Raw genomic sequence first — 20,892 nt, 5'->3', positions numbered from 1 at the left:
TTTTTTTTTTCATCCACCTTCGTAACTGATAAAAAGGAGACGCGCGCGCGCGAGGACGACGAGCCCGAAGTTGTATAAGACGCGAATGTACTGCTTCCACTTACTAGAGCGCGCTCGTTTATCACTGGTGCAACTCTCTCGTGCTCGCTATTTTTTTTTTTTTTTTTTTTTTTTTTTCCCCAGTATTTTATATTCCATTTGCTGCAGAGAGGGCGAGGCGGTATTTTTTATTCCACTTTCGAGTGCGTCCGCGGCTCCTTTTACCTGTACCCAATGTTACTTGGTTTATTGCGTTATCGCTTGCTTTGGCGGCCGCTGAGAGGAGGATTTGAATAAACCAGTATGCGCTGCGACGATATTTTTATGAAATTCCCGATGCCTTTTCTTTTTCTCGTGGACAACAGTAATGTACATTGGATTTAGATTTGCTCGGGCACGTTGGTACGGTACATTTCTGTTTATCGGTGCGTTATAGCGACAACAGTTTAGGCTGCTGAATTATCCCAGTTAAAGTATTACTTTTTTTAATAATCACACGAATGGTTGATAAATAATGTTTATGACGAGGGTGAGTCCAAGTGATTTTTACCATCTGTTGAAGAATCTATGATTTAATTCATCGTATCATTCAAATAGTATTTAATGAACAACCAAACAGAAGATCGAGTTCTCAATTCGAGCATGAAAACTAAATAAAACACGAAATGAGTAACTCCGCTGTTGATTGCATACCCAATTAAGAAGACAGCTAGCTTTTGAAACTTCTCTCATTATTGGAAATCGATACACGACCCAACTGCGAGCTGAGCGTTAATTTAAATTGAAAATGAAAAAAAAAAAAAAAAAAAAATGATCCTAATAAATACTACTACTGCTGTCTTTATTTTTTTTCTTTCATCCATTATCTTTATTACTCCTTTTCTACCAGCAAGTGTTCACCATCCTCGTGAATTCGAGAAACTGACATACAATATCTACAAAGTACGTTAAATAATCCATTGCAGTTTTTGTAAAATCAAAGTCCAATGATGAGTGAAAAATTTGATTTATCGAATTCTCCATATCCATGATTATTATATGGCATTTGAATTTAAAATCAATAGCCAATTGAATTTGATAGATAAAAAGAAACATCCCACGAGTGTTGAGTAAAAAGTTTTAATTTTACAAGGGGCCCCATGGCAACTGAACGAGCTTCAGCAAAGGTGTGTGGGTGCTCGCGAGCTTATTTCGTTAACTCTGGGCTCTCCACTCCTTTCGACAGTCCTCTTGCCCTCCTCTTATCCTTTTTTTTTTTTTTTTTTTTTTTTTTCACCAGCACGCTACTACCTCTCCGTGCCTATGTATATACGTATACACACCTGTTGCACATTTGTTGCGACGCAGTGAGCATCGAGGGAGGGCTCGCTCTGCGTGTATATATATATATACGTAGACGTACCTGGGCAAATTCATGAATAATTACAGGAAACGTGCCGAGCTTAGCTCCCCGGCCTTTTTTCTCCCACCCTCTCTTTCGTTCAATGCCGAGATTGAAGTAAAACTTTCTTTTTAATTACCACTGAGAGAGGAATCTTTTTTTTGTTTTTGTTTTTTTTCTGCAAACAAGTCACTAGATGTATATTTCCATCCTCACACGCGACTTTAAATTCCCAAGCAAGAAATCCCCGCGCTGTTGCGTCGTTTTGCGAAAGGAAGAGAATCCTCATGTTTTATTGATGAAAGCCGTGAACACGCTCTTCCTCCTCCTCCTCCTCCGTGTCGTTGCTCCAAGAGTCCCTTTTTCTCGCTCGCCTGCACCGCCTCGACTCGGATACATTGTAAAAATGAGAGCAAGAGTCGGGTGCTCCAAATGAACGAGGGAGGCGTACTTTTTTTTTTTTTTTCATATCCGCAGATTAAATAAAAATCCGGGTCACGACGGCGCTTCCTATCCTCCGTCTTTCATCGGGCGCTCGCCTCGCCGCAAGATTCGGCGTGAAAGGCCGCTCTCTCTTAAGATAAATGAGAGAAGAGCTGGGGGGGGGAGGAAGGGAAGAGTCTCCCCGATAAGAAAAATCCTTGGCTTTTCGCTGGATTTTATACCTTTCCGCTGTTTTTTTCTTTGTCTTGGCGTTTTTTTTTTGTTTTTGTAAAACGCACGACGCGTTTGGACGCCTGTCGTTCTCGCTTTGAAAAATAGTTTTATTTTTTTTTTTTTTTTTTTTTTTAATGCAAGCTCCACCGAGTCGTGCGAGAAAAGCTCGGGACTGGAGCAAAGAAGAAAAGAGAGCGGAGGGTAAATCTCGTGTATTTATTGGCTGCCCCGAGCAGTCCGGATGATCATTGGAAGAGGCATCCTCTCGGCCGGGGAAAGTGGATACCTGGGCCGTCGCGGCTAAGAGCGCCTCGCCCTCTCGATTGGATTGCCACCCTTTGGCTCCATACACATATACACTCCCTTTTTCCATCCCCGGGTCTTTTTCACCTTGGCTTTTGTCGTCCTCTCTTTTCTTTGCAGCGTCTTACGACCGGATGCTCGTTCTTTCCCTCTTTCCACCCGTGTCCCCCTCCCTAACCACCGGGGATTAAGGTAATCACGTGATATTCCTTCCGATTGCTTTTTCCCCTTGTGCTATACAGTCGCTCGTGAGTGATGGTCGCGTTTAGCCGCGCCATCGATACGCAATTGCGTTTGCTCGAGTGCCTGCCATTTTTTTTTCTACCGAACGGAGCGTATTTATGTACCTGTATAAAATGTACATGCCGCGGATGAAGAAAAATTCCCTACCTGTACTTCATATCCAGCTGATGCTCGTCGGAAGCATGCCAAGGTAATAATAGTCCGAATTTGTGTTGATAATCGCGTTGTGCCTACTGATACACGCACTAGGGGTGTACATGGGTATTGATGAGCAATTAGACACAGCTGCTGATTACACGTGTGCTCAAGCAATTTCGCGATGCGCCTACTCAGCGCTGTGGCTATATACGTCCTTGCGTGCGCTATACAACAAGGCGATCCTCCCAAGCGGAAACTAATTTAATCTATTAATTTAACCCGCGTCGGGGGGAACAGCTTAATGTTGAAAAATATATTGCGCTGCAAGAGAGGGAGCGTTAAAAAAAAAAGCGAGACGTCATTTGCTACATTAAAAGGGTGGAAAAGCTTTTGCAAGCTCCGTACGTAGGATTATCACGAACCGAGTTAGGTACAGGTGCAAAAAGGGGCTCCAAAGCTTCATTGTTTCATGACATCTTTTAGAGGGGCCCTCCACCTTTCTCGCTGATGTACCGTATGCGCATGACGAGCTTTGACCTGCTCCGCCTACGGGATTTATGGTTAAATATAATAGGCACGATGTTTTTTCATTAAAAAATTTGCTTGGGTATGGATAAGTGGAGTAGTATTTATGTTTGGGCGTATTACGCGGACGGACGGATGATCAGATAATTGTAGGATTGTAATAATAATGTAATGGTAATGAACACAGTGATGATGATGGTGGAACGTGTTGTGTTTGCAGAGGCCCCGCGAGGGACGTATCTGTTGATAGACGGTCGCCGGCTGGACCCGGGCAACCAATTCGTCCCGGTGAAGGAGGGCTCGGAGTTGACGCTCGAGTGCGCAGCCGAGGGTGGCAACCCGGCCCCGGTCCTCGCCTGGGGCATGACCCTGTCGCAAGCGACGCTCGACGGACCGGAACAGCCCCCGGATAATCTTACCATTGTGCCGGCCAGCTCCCCGATACGCAGCGGCGCCCATCTCAAGGTACTCAGGGGACACCACAACGCGACCATCATATGCGTCGCTCGGCACGTCACCCTCGCTCTACCCATGAACGCCAGTATTCTGCTCGACGTGCAATGTGAGTATCTTTTTTTTTTTTGTTTTCATTTTCTCCTTTTCACTCTAAAATGTATGCTATGATTTCTTTTTTCTTTTTTTTTTTGTACTTTAATGGGACAAATATTTGTTTTGGAAAAGCGTCCGCGAGACGACAACAATAACACAGCCACACCGTCTGCCTGCGTCTCGTTATGATCCAAATAAAACTCCAGACACCTAAACAACGAGTACGCCAGGATAGGGCAAACATGACCATCATTTTTTTTTGTTCCTTCTTTTCCTTGGCATGAAACATTCACGGCTTATCTTACACTCTTGAAAAAAAAGGACATTTTTTGACGAAAAAAAAAGAAAAAAAAAAAACGAAAGAGAGTAGCGAAGGCGATAAGCACTCGCCAGCGCGTACGAGAGGGATATCAAAGGGAGCGTAATAGAGAGTCTCTCGTACGGCGTCGGAAGCGGGTGGATGGGAGATGCCAAAAAATATAAAGGGAAGAAAAACAAAGGGGAGCCGGGGGATGGAGGAGCTAGCTTTTTCGGAGGAGAGGCCAAAAGGGAAAAGCTGCCGACGCGGGGATTAACTCTTGCCGCAAGAACAAAAACGCCCAGACAGAAGGACAGAGAGATGAAAAAAAAACCAACACGCGTGTGTACCACCACTGGAAACCACCTCGAGTACACGTGTATATTGTGCACTTCGATGCCTTCCACAGTCGCCCGTCTGTCTTTTCTCACCTTTGCCCCCCGTCTTTTCTTCCCTCCTGGCCTAATAAACAGCCCCGCTAACATCGCTCGCGCATAAATTAAAAAGTCGCGTTACGCGTGACTCCCGAGCAAACACTTGGGGATCTAACAAACTTTGCGACGGTGAAAAAACAAAGAGGCAAAGAAGACGAGCCGCGGTAATCGAAAAACTTTTTCCCTCCCTCGTTTTCTTTTCTCCCTTTAACTCGTCGCACTCCTGCAGTCCTCGGCAACTGCATGTCCGCACACCTAGTTTTTGAGACTCCGCGAAAGCGGACGGATGGAAAAAAAAAAATAAATAATAATCCGACGACGCACTCTCGCGAGGAGTGTCGTCGGTTGTTGTCCGGTGCACACCTCCTCTAATCTTTGCCGGGTTTCCCCAGCCAGAGCAGCGGGTCGTTAATTTTTCACGCCAACTCGCGAGTCTCGCGGATGAAAGAGTTGAAAATGAAGGGGCCGTCACTGCTGCTTCCGCTGACCCTTTTTCCGCCCTTTGTTCTTCGGATTCTCCTGCCCCCACCTACGAGCGCTCCCTCGCAATAATACCATTGTGCTTTTGGATTTCCAGCTCGACGCCCCCCTTGCTTTTATATCTATCTGTCCCTCCTCTGGCGTCCCCGGGTTTTTTTCTTTTAATCTTTCCTCCTTCGCAAAAGCAAAATTTCTCTTTCGGAGACGAGCATCGAATTCCGGGGGACAAGTTTTTCGAAATACAGCCTCCACATAGAGTTTGGTCGACTGGAGCTTTTTTCCCTTTCGAGCAAAAGGTCAATATTGCGAGGGAGAGAAAAAAAAAAAAAAAAAGAGGAACGCGACTCCTCGCGAGTCTTCCGAGCGCGTTTGAAAGCAGCCCGTCACTCCGAAAGCTCCGGCAGGAGGGGCACGTCTAAAATATAAATTACATTGAAGCCGCTCTCGAGCCAAGACCAAGTCGTCGGCGTATACGCGCGGAAATAAAAGAAGAAGGAGAGGAGGAAATGCAGAAAGGAAGGAAGCTCCGGGAGAAGGTGTCGATATATACATCCCGCGGGCGAGAGTTAGCTCCGGGTAATTGAAAAGTGCCTCTCGACACTTTGAGCCGTTATATAGAGAAAATATATACGTTATACGCTCGGGGACTTGCTCTTCTTTCGGCGCCCGGCTGCCGATAAGTACAATGTGGGCACGTCTCTTTACTGGGGGGGGGGAGGGGTAGAAGGGGACGTATCGATTATTCTCGGATGCGCCTTGCATTATATCCACCCTTGGGGGCCCGCGTGTTTTGCAGCGGCTGCGGGTGAGATCGGGTCGCTCGTTCGCCCGGAAAATTTGCATCCCGTGCTCTGTTCTCTCGCTCCGCTGGTGCGGCTGTCGAAAATATTTCCCGCGCCACAAACAATGACAAATTTCACGCTTCCCCGCGAGAGGTTCTTCCCTCCCGTGTTTCTATGCTCCTCTATGTTGGTGAAAGCGCGGAAACGCCTGATTGACGCTCTTGCGGGGGATGGGGGAGGAAAACCCTTTTTTTTTTTTCTCGTATCAAATCTCTTTTGTTTCGAAAATTTTTCCGCTGCACTCGGCGCCGATTGTGCGCTCTTTCGCCAACCCGAGCTTTTTGGCTTCCGTTTTCCAGTGATTTCCGAGGGCTTGCCCTGTATTTTCCGGAAATCGAAGGCACGCGCTCCAACGAGCCATTTTTCACTTGACGATTCAATTTCACGTTTTCACATTTAAAACGCAATTATACACACTTTGACAGTCGATGTTTGACCGAGTAAAAACATCACAAGCCGAGCGGATTAATCAAATAACCCACTACGGGAGGGGGGGGGGCAATGAAATTTCGAGACTCGAGTTTTTCAAATACACCCCTAGTCCATGTGAAACCACCACCGAGGAGCTCCAATGTATTTACTTCCTGTTCCTCTACCCCTTTGCGATTCTTTTACCCGTGCCCGGCCCGTTATTCGAATTAACCCAGTAAATTATGAACCAGCGGGAAATGCTGATGGCACTTGAGGCTTATTCGATTTGCCCAATGGGAGGGGAAGGGGAGGCTTGCGCACAAAGCAAGTGCAATCGATATCAAATCACGAGCTTTCGATCTGCATCCACCTACGGCCGAGCGCATGCGCTAGTTGGAAAAACTCGCCAAAAAAAAACATGCGTCGCGAAAGCTCCTGACAAAATGCTCGAGTTTACCGCTGTAAAAAGAGAAACAGCGCAACGTAATGTAATCGGGCTCGAAAAATCGGCAGAAAGGAATATAAGCGCCAGAAATGAGACTCACCTGTGGAGGTGGATCTGCATTATCTCTCAGTGGGAGGGGGGGGAGGTGGCTTGGCTAGATTACTTTTTGGCGCAACCGCAAGGAAATTACTCGCTGCTGGGCGTCATTTGCAAAGGGTCGAAGAGATCCGCCGAGTTTATCCGCAGTGGCGCTCGAAACACCTCGTGGGCTTATTGCAACGCGCCACGTGTAGGGAGGTGGGCATGAACTCCCTTGTTTTAAATGATATTGCAACGTAAGACGGTAGGGTAGGAAAATTGCCTTCCGCACCGAGTCTTGGATTATATACGCCGTATACGGGAACAACTGACGGCATATTTGTACACGCGGGCACTCGGAAAAAAAAAACAAAGTTATACTCGGAGTCATATAGATACGCAAGGACTGGCTTTTCCGTATCGATTTTTCGCCCTTTAAAAATGTTTTCCCTTTTTCGCTACTAAAAGGGCAAAGGAGGATAAATAGTACACGCAGAGAGGCGCTAAAAAAACATAGTTTTAGTGCAGTCAATCAATAAACTTTTCAAATGTTTTTTTGCAAAAAAAAAAAAAAAAAATTGAGTTTTGATGGCCTACTCTCTCCCGTTGGAATCAGCATATTACACAATGGAGTGTCAACAGCGGAGATAATCCATCCTCCGAACCCTCGCAGTGCAGAGATGAACACAATACGCGCTATGCTTCATTTTTGCGTAACTGTATACCGAAATAACTGTGCTCATCTCCGTCAGTTGGACAGGAAGAAATACAGCACTCGATAAAAGTAGTTCCGGGCAAGTGCGTGCTTTTCGTTTCTTCCGATGATTTGTCAAACGTAGTTGGGGGTAAGCAAGCTCTCTCGTCTTGATGGTTGACAAGCTCCAGTCAAGCCCGAAATTCTACCGCTCCATGTACCCCCGACTGTTCTGCCGATTCATACTAATATACACACACACAGAGAGAGAGAGAGAGATTTCGCCATTCACGTCGCTCACTTGGCTACACTCAATCAATCATATTCAAATTTAACAGGAGGCCGACTCGCTACCTCGATCCTCCTCCCCCCGTCACAGCTGCCGGAGCTTTGAAGCTCTGCGATCTACATCTGCTTTGTACGGTTATATTGCGACGTGTCGCGCGGCCTCGCGCTGCCAGTGCCACTCTAAATTGCTTCTGCAACGCTACTCCCTTACTCCTCCTCTTGTTCCTTTCTATGGTTGGATACTCTCTCTCTCTCTCTTAGAAACAATGCTACATTGTTCCTCCGATGTATAAGCGATTGTCTCGACTCTGTTTTGCCTAAAACAACTCACTCCTGCGCCGCTGCACGAGTGTCGAAATTAATAAAGCTCGAGATCTACTCTCGGTAAGACAGTGTCATTTTTTTTTTTTTTTTTTTTGAACACTAATCTTTTTATGCGAATGAGTGGAAAAGTCAACAGGTTTATTACTGACTGCTTCGTCGAGTGACGAGTAAAATTTTGTTGTTCCCATAAATGTTGGTGTTGTGTTTGTTTGATTTCCATTTCCTAACAATTAGAATTTTCTACCAACAGAACCAGTGAAAAATACAAATAAACTTTTTTGAGCGACCATTCGCCGCTTTAAAAATACATGACTTTAAATATTCACCGATTCAGTTCAGGAAAGTTCTATTTATTTTATAAAGCTATCTTCCGTTTCAGCTCACGAATCAATATTTCCTATTACTTTGGCAAAATTATATTTTCAAGCTGCCGACGAGCTTTTCATTCCACACGTTGATTCATACTGTTATTTCATAAGCACTGCGAATCAGCGAATAGATGATTTTTCGAAAAATTCGCTTCAACAGCACCCAATCGATTCGAAATTCCTGCTTGTAAAATATCGACGCACAGTAAAGTGTGTGTGCGCGTGCCTACCCATGAGTTTGCCGATCACGTCGGTACACCAGCCAAAAGTTGCCGTAGAGGCAGCAAAGTACGTGGCCCTCCTCCTCTTCGAGTGCTCCCTACAGCAGCCAACGCCACAGTAATTGATTTACAAGCAGACAGAGGAGAGCCTGACTGACGCTATTGCTCCCGGGAAAGGAGACACCGGCGACAGCTCGGCTGCCACCGTCTCTCCCCACCCCCCCTATATATTACACCCAGGCTTCCACTTTGCGTCGCCTCTTTCCCGATAACTCTTCTTCCGTTGTTGGCTCTTTAAACTTTGGCCGGGTGCTCGAGAGAGGCCAAGTACAGTGAGCGACACTTTTTTCCCCCCTTGCGCATTCCGTTTGTACAACTTTATCCCTCTCATTTTAATTTCAAGCTATTGTCGCGCTGCTGATGCACTCGATGAATACTTCAACGAGGTACCCTTTGACAAAAAAAACCTCCTTGGCTGTTGATGGACGTGCTCTGGTTGCGGGTGAAAATTTTACGACGCGTGCCCAACAAAAGCGAGACGAGGAGCTAAAAAAAAAAAAAAAATGACAAGCAAAGCTGCATGTATATAATGCGCGAAAAGCGAGCCGAGAGGGGCTCGAGCAATTTTTGTCAAGCCAGGTTAAAGGAAGCCGGACGGGAAGGATATTGTTTCCATACTGGCTTAGACAATAGGGCACTCGGCCGGGGTTGTCCCGTGAGGTGCTCTCCCCGGGATCCGCTTTTCCCTGCAGCCGCTGATGCGGACGAGGAGAGCTGATATCCGTTTTGTTCTTCTTCTTTTCTCCCCCCCCCCTATTTCTCCCTTGTCGGTAGTTTCGAGTGTTCCCGCGAGCAACTAGTTCGCGAAGAGTTACGCTCTTTGAAGAGGATCAGGCCAAGGAGAATTAGCGAAAGTTGTCTCCGAGCCAAAAGAGCCCAATAGACTCTCTCTCTCTCTCTACACACACTCGTTGGCTCTCTTACACGCGAGGTGCACCCATACCGAAAGGATTTTTTTCCTTAACAATTGAAACAAGAGAGTGGGCTTATGCCTCGGGTTGCTTGTTTTCTTCCCCTCTCGAGCGGAAAACTGCGCTCTTGGACTCTTGCCCTTCGAGGCTTCGGAAAAGAGCTTGGCTCGAATATACGTTTGATTAAACTCGACTCGTACTACTTGCCCTCGTGTACATTTGTATAAACGTATGTATACAAGAGTATACGAAAATACAAAAAAATCATCTGTTCGCCGAAACACGTGATCCCTCGTCGATCGTGTGTACTCGTGCACGTATATATACTACTATGGTTTTCCAAACGGCTTAGCGTTTAAACTCGGAAGATCAATGGCCGCGCTGTGCGAGAGTTAGCAGAGAGAACAAATGAACGGAGCCAAGGCAAAGAGAAACGACGAGGTGTCGCGAGCTCGTTTACTTACCTTACACCCCCTCGTACGTATATATACATATACGCACACACACATATATATAGCCCTTATCCGGGTATAGCGGCAGTTCTCTCTTCCTTTTCCTCTATTGAAAATTCATTCCACCAGCCGTCGCGCGCTCTCGTGTATACCTACGGCCAATCTTCCCACCCATTTAATCCACCGTCTCGGCTATCTGTGACTTTTCTTTCTTTTCGCTCTTTCCTCCTTTCTCCCCCCCCCCCAACATTAGACGACCGACGATCGCTCCCCGTTATCACCCGATGCTGCCTTCACAAATCGTTTAAACTCTGTCAGAGCACGATAGTTTGCACCATAAATTGGCCTCGCATTTTAATTTGCAAAAATCACCTGCTTTACAGTGCAGGGACACATGTTTCACGTGTACACAGGGTACTAAAAAGAGCTGGCTGTCGCGCCAACAGAAATTGAATACTAAAGTAAGTTAGAGCCCATACCGAGGTTCTCCATGTATGCATACACACACACGCGAGTGTTATTGCACCCAGTGGCGCGTCCATTGATATACTGTACGGAATCCTTTGGAATGCCTTATACTGTGGCGCGCGTCTTGTTTACGCTCCCACTTTCTTTTCCGCCGTTTTCAATTACCCACCTCCGCCCCGCGAAAACGCCTTTCAACCACACCTTTCGACGCGCGTTATTACACCTACTACCCTTCTTTTTTTTTCTTTTTCTTTTTTCATTGGCTCTCTTACCTCTGCGATTTCGCGCTACGCGCCCTTTCTGTAGTATAGGTATAACACGTCACACAGAATTTCTGCCGTCAATCCCCATCCAATAACAAATGGACTCGAGTTATTCGCGGCACGACAACTTTCTCCCGAAATCGCGAACGCGGTCGAACGCTAGGGGATGATTGGCCCGTGGGGGTAGGTGGACATCTACACACACATACCCGAGGAAAGATGAGCCCGAATATGTCTCAGCAATGCCACCGTGGAAAAGCCATTGGTATAGGGAGCGACGGTGGAATTTAAGCGCCCGTATTTGCGCGTCTCTCGAATTTCCACTTCGCGTGTTCGCTATACGGCTGACTCGCGCTCATACACGCGTATACCATACGCAAGAACTGCAACAGCTGCGTAAACAGAAAAGCAATTCTATATTTAAGCGCGGCTGTTTTTGCTCGCGCGATTTCCATCCGCATGGCTGCGGAGACACGGCGACATTAGTTTTTAGTTTGGAAAGGAGAGCCTTTTTTTTTTCACCCCGATCGATCGCTGAACGTCAAGCGAGAGACAGCTGGTTACTCTGCTGATCTCTCGTCCAGGGCCTTTATACCATTTGAAGAGTAACATTTTCGTTGTAGGTATGGTGATTTATATACACTGTTTGTACAATATAAATTACCATCCAAAGTAGTAAATTATCGTCATCATTCAAGCACAGTAATTTTTTATTATTTTGTTTTCCTCAGCAAAATTACGTACACGTTACACAGCGTGTGCAGCCACTTGAACCAGATGTACAGAAGGGGGGCTTTATCTCGATTTACATTACAGATTCGCTTGCTCTCTGCAGTCCGTTTCTGTACTCGGGGAGATCGAGAGTACATGTTTGAAGGGCCTTGCCCCCGGCTAATAGATGCGCATCCACGCTTATAGGTACACGTTATTGGAATATACCTATATACACCCGGCCCTTGTAAAAATGATGATGGATCGCAGTCGCGGGTGGAGGGAGATGCTTTGGAATTTCACACGCGCGCACGCTCCGCGGGAGAAAAAGCGAGAGAGAGGGAATAAATGTCCTCGTGTGAATTTAGCCAATTTCTCTTCGCCGGAAGTCCTAAAAACAAAATACGAGCTCGAGGGGGGGAAAGAACGTGCAGTAAACGGGACGACAGTGCGGATGATTTAAAATTTCGGTCACGACGGCGGCGCCGTGGCAACGACAAAGGAGAAAAGCGTCCTCGCCCGGGCGTGGGGCTGGTTGTACGGCGACGTTATAAACATTATAATGCCGAGCGGGAGGGACAATTGCACCTACCTTTGGAATTGCCGGGAGGGACATTTTCACTTTGTGGCCCCCCGCTCTTGTAATCCTTGGCCCGTGCTCGCGTGGCGAGGGAGGAAAATCCGACGGAAAGTTGGTTAGCTTCGCCCACCTCTGTCGGAAGTAAGAGTGAAAGGAGAAAGGGGAGAAGAGAAACGAGAGTAGCCTCTCTCTCTCCTATACTCACCGGGCTTAGCTAAATCCTCGCGGATGAACGGACGTTATCGTCCGCGCGTGCATACGTGCCTCCTATATAAACCCACCTCCTAACTCTGGCTCTTGGAAAGGCAATCCTTTTTTTTTTTTTTTTTTTTTTATATGAAAAAATCCGAATCGATTTTGGATTTTTATTCGTGGAGAACGCCGGGCTGCCGTGTAAACGGGGAAACTGGCTCTGATAATGGATTTTACCGATGGAAAAAGGGGTATGGGGCCGAGAGGAAGTAGGGGGAAATAGGGAAATCCGAAAGCATTGGCGAAAGGGAACGCGAAAAATTGTGGGCGAGCGCGTATATGCGATTCGAGGGAAACGGAGCCAAAACGACGGGATAGCACGGTATGTGCCTTTATCAGAAGATCCATGAAAAACTTTGGTCGAGGTTTACTCTAAAGATGAATAAAAAAGGAAAATAAGGCACCTTTGAGACAGAGATTTTTATCTTTTACGTCTACAAGAGTATGCACAGTTACAAAATTTTTTGTTATTTGCTGAACTACATAAATTGATGGCTAACATTCCAGAAATATGTAAAATTAGTATTGATGTGAATGATCACTAAAACGGAAGAAAAAAATTTCTATAACCTTTAGGACTTTGGCCACTTAAAACTATATTATACTCGTTCCTTTAATATTCCACAGATAAGCTCATCATACCACACAGAAGTCATTAGAATAAAAAAAAATTTTTTTTCATCTGTGATCATGAAAATAGAAAAAAAATTTTCTTACACTTTGGGATTTAGGCCACTTGATTTGATTTAAAAAATCGTTTTTAATATATTACAGATTAGCTCATCGTGCCCCATGGAGCCTGAAAAAAGGAGCGGCTTCGCTCTAAAATTGAAAATTTTCGAACTAGAAATAATCCAACACTTAATATCGCTGTATCCCCGTAGATAATAGAGATGTCGCTAAAAGAACGATATTCCATGATCATGAAAATTAAAAAAAAAAAATTTTCCTCCTGACTGCGGGACTTTGGATGAATAAATATTAGTTTCTAATTCTCTCATATTTCATGATTAGCGTTTTATACCATAAAAAGCCTAAAAACCGTAGTAAATTCGTGGTCGTAAAATGACTATACTTTAAGTGAACTCCCATCTAAAGTTACATTCGCGGAATCGCTCGTATACCAGTGTCTGCCTTTTTTTGGAGCTTTTCCGCGCGACATTAATATCCGCGCCAACGACCGCACCTAATTCCAGTGACAGTACCTCGCGGGGCTCTCGCTTTTTTGCAGCTTGCACTGCGAAGCTTCGCGCTGTCTATTTCCTCCCATCCCCATTTCTACTCATGGGCCATCTTTTCCTTTTGTTTCATTGGCAATCCTCTCGCCTCATCGCACGCACGCGCGCATCGAAGCGAAAAAAAAAACGTATAGGAAATGAGCCACGTGTCGAGAACTAAAACGAAGATAGGCATGGGACGGGACGTGGAAAAAAAGTCGAGACACGAATGCTGATTTGCCCGTCGTTCGTGGCGTGCTCACGTACTCGCTATACCGGAGGGTGGTGGCTGGTTGCCCCGAAACGTGGCGGTATAATCACCGAAGATTGTACAATTGTATGCGAGGGACGAATAATAAAGCTACACAGGGTTTCGCACTAGGAAAAGTCCTTTTCCAAGCTATCCAGCTACGGAGATATATATTTTTACTCCAAACGGTACACAGTGCGAAGCTTGACAGTCGAGCGCTTTCCAATAAAACAGTTCAATCAACGCGCTGGAGGCGTATGTATATGGTCTTGGAGAGCGACCGGCCGTACTCGATAGTTTCCTCGCGCGGATCCGACGGATTTAAACCAAATCTGCTGTTGACCACTCGCCCCCCCCCCTGCCTCCAAAAGTTCGGCTTTGGCAAATATATAGCTTGATTGCTTTAATCTTCCCATCGGCAAAATAGTGTATCATCTACGGGACGGAAACATCAATACAACAAGCAACAAGAGCTTAATCGGTTTTGCGGTCGTGTGCTTGCACACGCGCTGGTGACGCTCGTCCCCTCGTTTGTTTATTTACCCGAAACTCACTTTGTGAAAAAAGCACTCGGTAAATAACGAGGGGAGAGGAGCGTGTCGGGTGAAACGGGAAAACGGAGAAAGAGGAGTTACTTAAGAGACCAGCCCGATTCATTTGGAGCCGGGTGAAAAAAAGGCTCGCGCGTGCGGCAGGCTTTTAGCGAGCCGTTCCTTTTTTTTTTTATCCACTCGCCGTTTCCTTTGCCCTTCTCTCAATTAAAACACACACGTGCACCTGAAATACATCCCGCGCGGATGTGCAGACATCGACGCGATGGTCTCCCCCCCCCCCAGCACCAAAAGCACTCAGCTCGTTCCATCGACGCGGTGTTTAAGGAGGAAATGTCTGAATACCACCGCTGACGAGTCTCCGCTCGCGTATGTTATTATCTTCTCTCTCTTTTTTTTTCTCTTTTTTTTCACCAGCTCGTCGAGAGTTTTTTATTTTTCTTCTCTTTTACCCACTCGGCGCTTGTTAACGCGGGGTCCAGAGCTTCATTCGCGGCTGTTCGAGACAAGCGGGAATTGTTCTTTTCAGTTCGTTTGCACGTGTGCACACACGCGCGAGAGAGAGCAATCGACAATGGCAGCCGCGAGAGGATAGGGGGAGGGGGAGAGAAATGCTTAATTGTGGAAAATTGCGTGGGGCGAGGAAGGGTCAGCGCTCGCGGATATTGCCGGCGTCCGAGTTTATACATGTACGCGTCGTTTATTATTCAGCGGATGGAAATCGAATTGAACAATGAGAGCACTCTGAGTCGACGCTCCGCCGCTGAATTACTCTCCACTCGCGGCGGCTCTTTTAATTCACATTTGCCCTTCCCGCGCGCGGGGATAATTACACGCGGTATTTCTTTTAATCGCTCGCGCCTTGACGACCGAGTATTGTGTATACGCGGGAGGAGTCATCTAAGGTGGAAAATTACCGGCATATCTCGAGCTCAAAGTAGAACTTGCAACTCGGTCCGACTTGTGCTTGCACTTACTTAATTTCAGTGCAAATGCGTTCGATAACGCGGGTTCGCTGCTCCTGCATTTACCAAAGCAAAATTGAGTTTTCCCTCTGATGGAAATTTTAGGTGCACCCCAGTTGCTGAAAATAATTTGCAATCCCCGAGTGTTATAATATATGTATGGATGACTTCCACCTACTTTTTCATTATTGAGCTGTTTTAAACGAAAGAGCACTTTTACGGCGGGAAATTAGTCTAATTTTTCAAGCCATCCATATTTGTACATATACAAGTATCTACGAAAAAACCAAAAATAAAAAAAAACTGCCAGAAGCTCGAATGCACTCCCCGAAAAGATAGTACAGCGCATCAATGCACTCGTCGGCAGCTCGTAAGGTGTATGTATACTTACCCTTCGCAAGTGGAGCCACATCGCGGGGAACTGTTTATTGGCGCGGGGCCAAATGAAAATAGGATGTCGGAGGGGCGAGAGCTCAAAAGTTCTCATTAGGCGATCGAGACACTTATTTCGGCACTTATATACATCCACCACTGCGCGTATTGTTGGCGCTTGCTCCCCCGCGCTGTTTTATACACAGTTGGTATTAGAAAGGGAGGAGAAGCCGCATTGTCTCTCTGAATGCATAAACTCGAGGGTCCTTCCTCTTCTCTTTTTTCGTCACGAATTTATATTTTCTCCAGCAGCGCAGAAGTAGTACTACGCGAATTGGAGAATTTTCGAGTAAGCGTCTGGCTCGTGATAACCGGAGCGAGACTCTTATTGCCGTGGGCACTTTGGCGGGGATCGCATTTGTTGATTAAATTTTCGACCCGCGATGCTGTACATGCAAACGAGGTTGTTATTATTATGATTTTCAGCGTCCATTTGTGGGCGATACAAGAAATTTTGGGAATTGCGTTTTCGCCAAGAAAAAGTCCCTAAGTTGATTTTCCCACTTTTATTATCATTACTGTAAAACAATCGATATTTCAACATGACAATTATAATCCATTGGTGCCGTTTTAACGTTTTTTCGAAATGTGTTTTTTTGCAGATACGCCATCGTTCGCAATAACGCGGCTGCCGGGCTTTGGAATTCCAATCGTCGAGGGCATGTCCGTCAGCCTCAAGTGCGAAGTGGACAGCAACCCATCGAGCGTTCCAATATGGCAAAGAGGTATTTTTACAGACGATTTTTATTTTTCACTGTTTATTTGAAGCATCGCTCCGTACTTGCAGAGATAATTAAATACACCGTAAATCCAAGCGCGTTAAAATGACCCTCCAATTGGCATACTTTTTCAAACAATGTCACTGTCTCGGTTTACAATTTCAACATGAGAATCGCGAAAAAAAGGGTTATTTTAAGGGTGTGCCTCGAAAAAATTATTTTTATTGAAATGGGTGACGAAAACGGGATATTTTTGTGTGGATTCCCTCATATACATTAATTTTTTCCATGGACATTCGACAGAACTGGTTATAAATAGTCGATGAGAAATGGATGGGTTTGTTTGCGGAAAATTTATTCAGCAAATGGAGTTGTTTACCCAATATTCCTTCGTCAAACCAAAACAATTCACAGAAAAAAAAAAAAAAACTCTGTTGAAGTATTTAATGAACTGTCGAACGAGCGATAACTTGATTATTTTGCTATTCAATTACAATCGACCGTGCCCGGGCGTGTTGGCAAAAATCCAATTGCATCGCCCCTGAAAAAAATAAAAAACTACCTCATTTACACCCCCTGCAGCGACGGTAAATATTAGTTTACCAACGGGAACAATTAAAAATCCACGCCGACGGCAGCTGTGACAAAAGAATCACACGCGTAATTACTTAACGTCAACGAGCCAACGAGTGTCACACACAGAGAGAGAGAGAGAGAGAGACCCAGTGACACGGTGTATAATGCGTGTAAACACGTGTGTATGTAGTACAGCGCGCGCGGAAAGGACGACCTCGCGCGCCCCTGGGGAGGCTTGATACATGCGATGGTCGCTCGGCGTCGCCTTCACCGCCGCTAATTTAATTAGCGTAAACAGGAGGGCTGCGCCAATTTGAAGCAAAATTCGGGGGCTTCGAAATGGATGGAGCCCATGAGCGCAGCTTTTCCTCAGCCGAACTCAAAGAGCCAGCCTCCGACGTCTTGTACGCACGCGTGTCTGGCCACTCTCGCTTTAATTACGTCATTTACAACCAGCACGCACATTCGGGCTTTGTTTCTCGGCGAGCGCTTCGGAAACCGGTGTTTGGAGTAGGCTGGGGGAGGTTTTCGGGGGGTGGCATACGGGTCATGATTTTCACAATTGCCGATAAATAAAATTACATCAAACGCTGAGTTATTGGGGAATCGTGCGTACGATGTTTTTTTTTTTTTTTTTTTTTTTTTGTTTCTCGTGTATAGCGAAGAGTTGGGTGAGAAATGTGGAAATGATTTTCCGAGGAGTGGTTCTTTCAAGGTATGAACAAGAAATAGGTCATCGCATTTCTGCTCGGCTAGTTGCACAATTAAAACGGCATAGGGACTTGAAGCTCCGGAGAGACTCGAGGACTAATTTTCGTGGTTTCCGTTTTTCATAAAATAAAAAAAAGAAACTCCTCGAGCTGGGAGTGTAGTGCCATTACTCGAGCTATAATTACTGACTTTTGAAATTTTTTCCGCGGCTTCGTACGGAAATTCAATTTCTTTGCGAGTACAGCTTTGAGCGCCCGACTTTCTAATGAGGATGAAATGGCCTTCAATGGAAATCAACGAGAAAAAAATTACCCAAATCACTCGTGTTTTCTTCTCAAATTTTTAGTACATGTATTTTTTTTATGCCGTACCGTGCAATTGTTAAGGAACCTAATTATGTTTCTATTCAACGAATTTATTTAAATTTAAATCGTTACTTGAGGGGAAAAAAAGATATCGAAGCTAGGGTAAGAACGGATTAAATAACTTATACTTACGTACCTTGCACTGGCCAATGCTATACACTTACAATTCGTGAACTCGAGCAGACAAGTTCTCAACTCGAACTCTCAGTCTGCGTAACGGGACGACATACTCATCGATCATTCTCTTTGCTAAAGTAATAATTTGGAGCCTATTTTCCGGATGGCTAACGGAGCAAAGCTTAATTCGCAAATTTTTATTTTGGAGTGTAAAGGTAACAAATGAAATAAAATAACAAAAAACACTCGGTACATTCACCAAGCAATTATCTGCGATTCGATAGTATAAAAGAAAGCATGCCGAGAAAATGCCGGAAATAAAATAACGTTCAGTGATGATAGCACGCCTGTACCGCATCTTTTTACGGTGGATGAAAATTCAAGCGTTTGAAGCGCGCGAAATTCGCGCTCTCGCGCGGGATATCCTTCCAGGGGATAAATACGGGCTCGAGAACAAATGAGCATCGGCTTCCCCGGGAAATTCATTGTATAGTCGTGGACGGAAAAGAGGGTGGGGAGAGGAAGCCTAAATCGCGGGGAATGCTTTTGATGGGGCCCTTTTGTTTGCGCTCGAACAACATTAACCCACATTTGGGATCTGCTCGCGAAATTTCACCCAAGATCCCTGCCGTTATCCTCAAACTGCACGTATACCTACGAGTGCCTTACCCCATAGTTCGGAGGAAGAGAAGGGAAATTACACCAAAAGTTATATGTATACATGCACAACTATACAGTGTGTTTCGCATGAGGGCCCCCCATGCCCACTACATCTCACCTCTCGGAGGAGCTATATTTGTCTCTTCTTACTCCTCCCTTCGAAGAGCGCTGCTGGGATCTTTTTCCTTGAAAAAAAAAAAAAGTTCCTTCCTTACCTCTCCTTCGAGCGTATATCTTTCCCGGCGCTATTCTGCACCTCCTTTTCTCTTGGCCGCCCGTCTTCCGTACCCCCGAGAGAAGTGTCTGCTGCGCGTCTATCGAAGACGCATCGCCCTGTAAATTCCCGGCAATGCCGGGAGTCGAATCGAGCCATCGGCTGCTCTTAAAAACGAATCTACCAAAGGCGGACGCGGATGTGTATTTTTTTCCATACAATATGTTTCCCATTGCGCTGCCTCGAACTGGGTCACGGGTGATTTACCAAAAATTCATCAAAAACGCTGCTTTTTTCAGCCACACGGTCCAACGGAGAAGCTCGTTCGTTTTATTTCTCTCTTGTTTATTTCCAACAAATAAAACTCCCGGCAACGCGGTACCCCATACACAATCAATATCGGCTCGCCCTTTGGAGCAATTTTCCAACGGCGGGGGGGTTGAATTAGCTTCGTTTAAGTCCCGGTTAATTAAAAAGCGCAATTTTTCTTCGGCAATTTATGTGATGAACGCGGAGCGATACGCGCGCGCGTGATACATGGCTTCTCCAAAAAAAAAAAAAAAAAAGGGCGGGGGAGAAAAGAAAGGTGCAGCGTGAAATAAGAAACTGAAAGTGATAACGCGGCGACGGTCCGAGAGAGAGAGAGAGTTGGCGCTTTATCCTCTTAACGGAGGGCAGAGGGGGGGGTGATTATTCATTGGAAATTAGAAGCGAGGTGGACGCGCGATGTACGGAGTGGGTATACGCGTCATATATATCCCGCGTACAAGACAGTAATTACCTGCGATAAGGAGATTATACTCGAGCGAACAAACGAAGGGGCCGGATGAAAGGATAACGTCGATGGAGTAGTGCGCATCACCGGGAGTTGCCGCTCTTTTAATCGCGTAACGCTTGCCATTGCATTAAACGGAGTGCTAAAAGCTCCTTTCCAAGTGTACGCGCGAAGCGAAACGCGCGATGAAAAAATACACCCGTGCGGGAACGTCTACGTAGGTCGGGTGTACACTCGCTCGCGCAACCGCTTCCATTAACAATGAAATTACCGTCACGGAGCGCCTCAAAGCTCTCGACGCGTGCCTACGCCTTCCCGTGTAAATTGCACTTTTTTTTTTCTTTACCTTGAGCTTTGACTTTGATACACCATTCGCTCGTTAAAATGATTCATGTCTTTTTTGAAAAATCAGGAGACGTCGATGTTGCTCCGTTGCACAATGGCGCATTGATTGCCGCCGGGCCCTCTCGAGCTCGTTGAATATTCAACGAGTGGACGCGCGGAAACGCTTAGTATGATGCTTACTTTTTTCCTCTCTGTTTCCATAAATTTTTAAACGCCACCGGTATCCCCCAAAAGGAAAAAAAAAAAAAAAAAAACGACGACAATTCCGAGCGTCGAGGAAATGATTTTCGTCGCAATTAAGATTCTCCAATATCCACCTCTCGGAGGAGCCGGCGCGTCCGTCGTTAATAACGGGGGGTGCGCTGACTTTTCCCCCCCTCCTTGACTCTCGCGAAAGGCAACGGGACTGACGGATGAATTTTTCAATTCGCCTCGTCCGATATGGCCGCGCGAGAGTCGTCCCTCGGGAATCAATAATGCGACTGACGCTGCGTTTCTCCTCCGGCCACTGTTGCGAGTGTCTGAGAATCACTCGATCACGACTGGTGTACCGGAGAAACGAGTGATTATTATTATCATC

At 45.8% G+C, this 20,892-nt stretch overlaps 1 protein-coding gene across 1 annotated transcript in view; it reads left to right on the top strand.

Moving 5' to 3' along the window:
* Positions 1-20,892, top strand: part of tei (irregular chiasm C-roughest protein teiresias) — a 158,279-nt gene that overhangs the window by 107,337 nt on the left and 30,050 nt on the right. The window contains exons 5-6 of the mRNA XM_089588712.1: positions 3,507-3,848; positions 16,433-16,555. Coding sequence (XP_089444838.1) covers positions 3,507-3,848; positions 16,433-16,555 — 465 coding nt within the window. The remainder of the gene's footprint in view (positions 1-3,506; positions 3,849-16,432; positions 16,556-20,892) is intronic.

This window comes from Copidosoma floridanum, unplaced genomic scaffold, assembly GCF_036245765.1.
Source record: "Copidosoma floridanum isolate Cflo_tuat_1 unplaced genomic scaffold, Cflo_Japanese_pri ptg000007l, whole genome shotgun sequence".
NCBI classification, from domain to species: domain Eukaryota; kingdom Metazoa; phylum Arthropoda; class Insecta; order Hymenoptera; family Encyrtidae; genus Copidosoma; species Copidosoma floridanum.
This window is presented reverse-complemented; position numbering and strand designations above follow the sequence as displayed.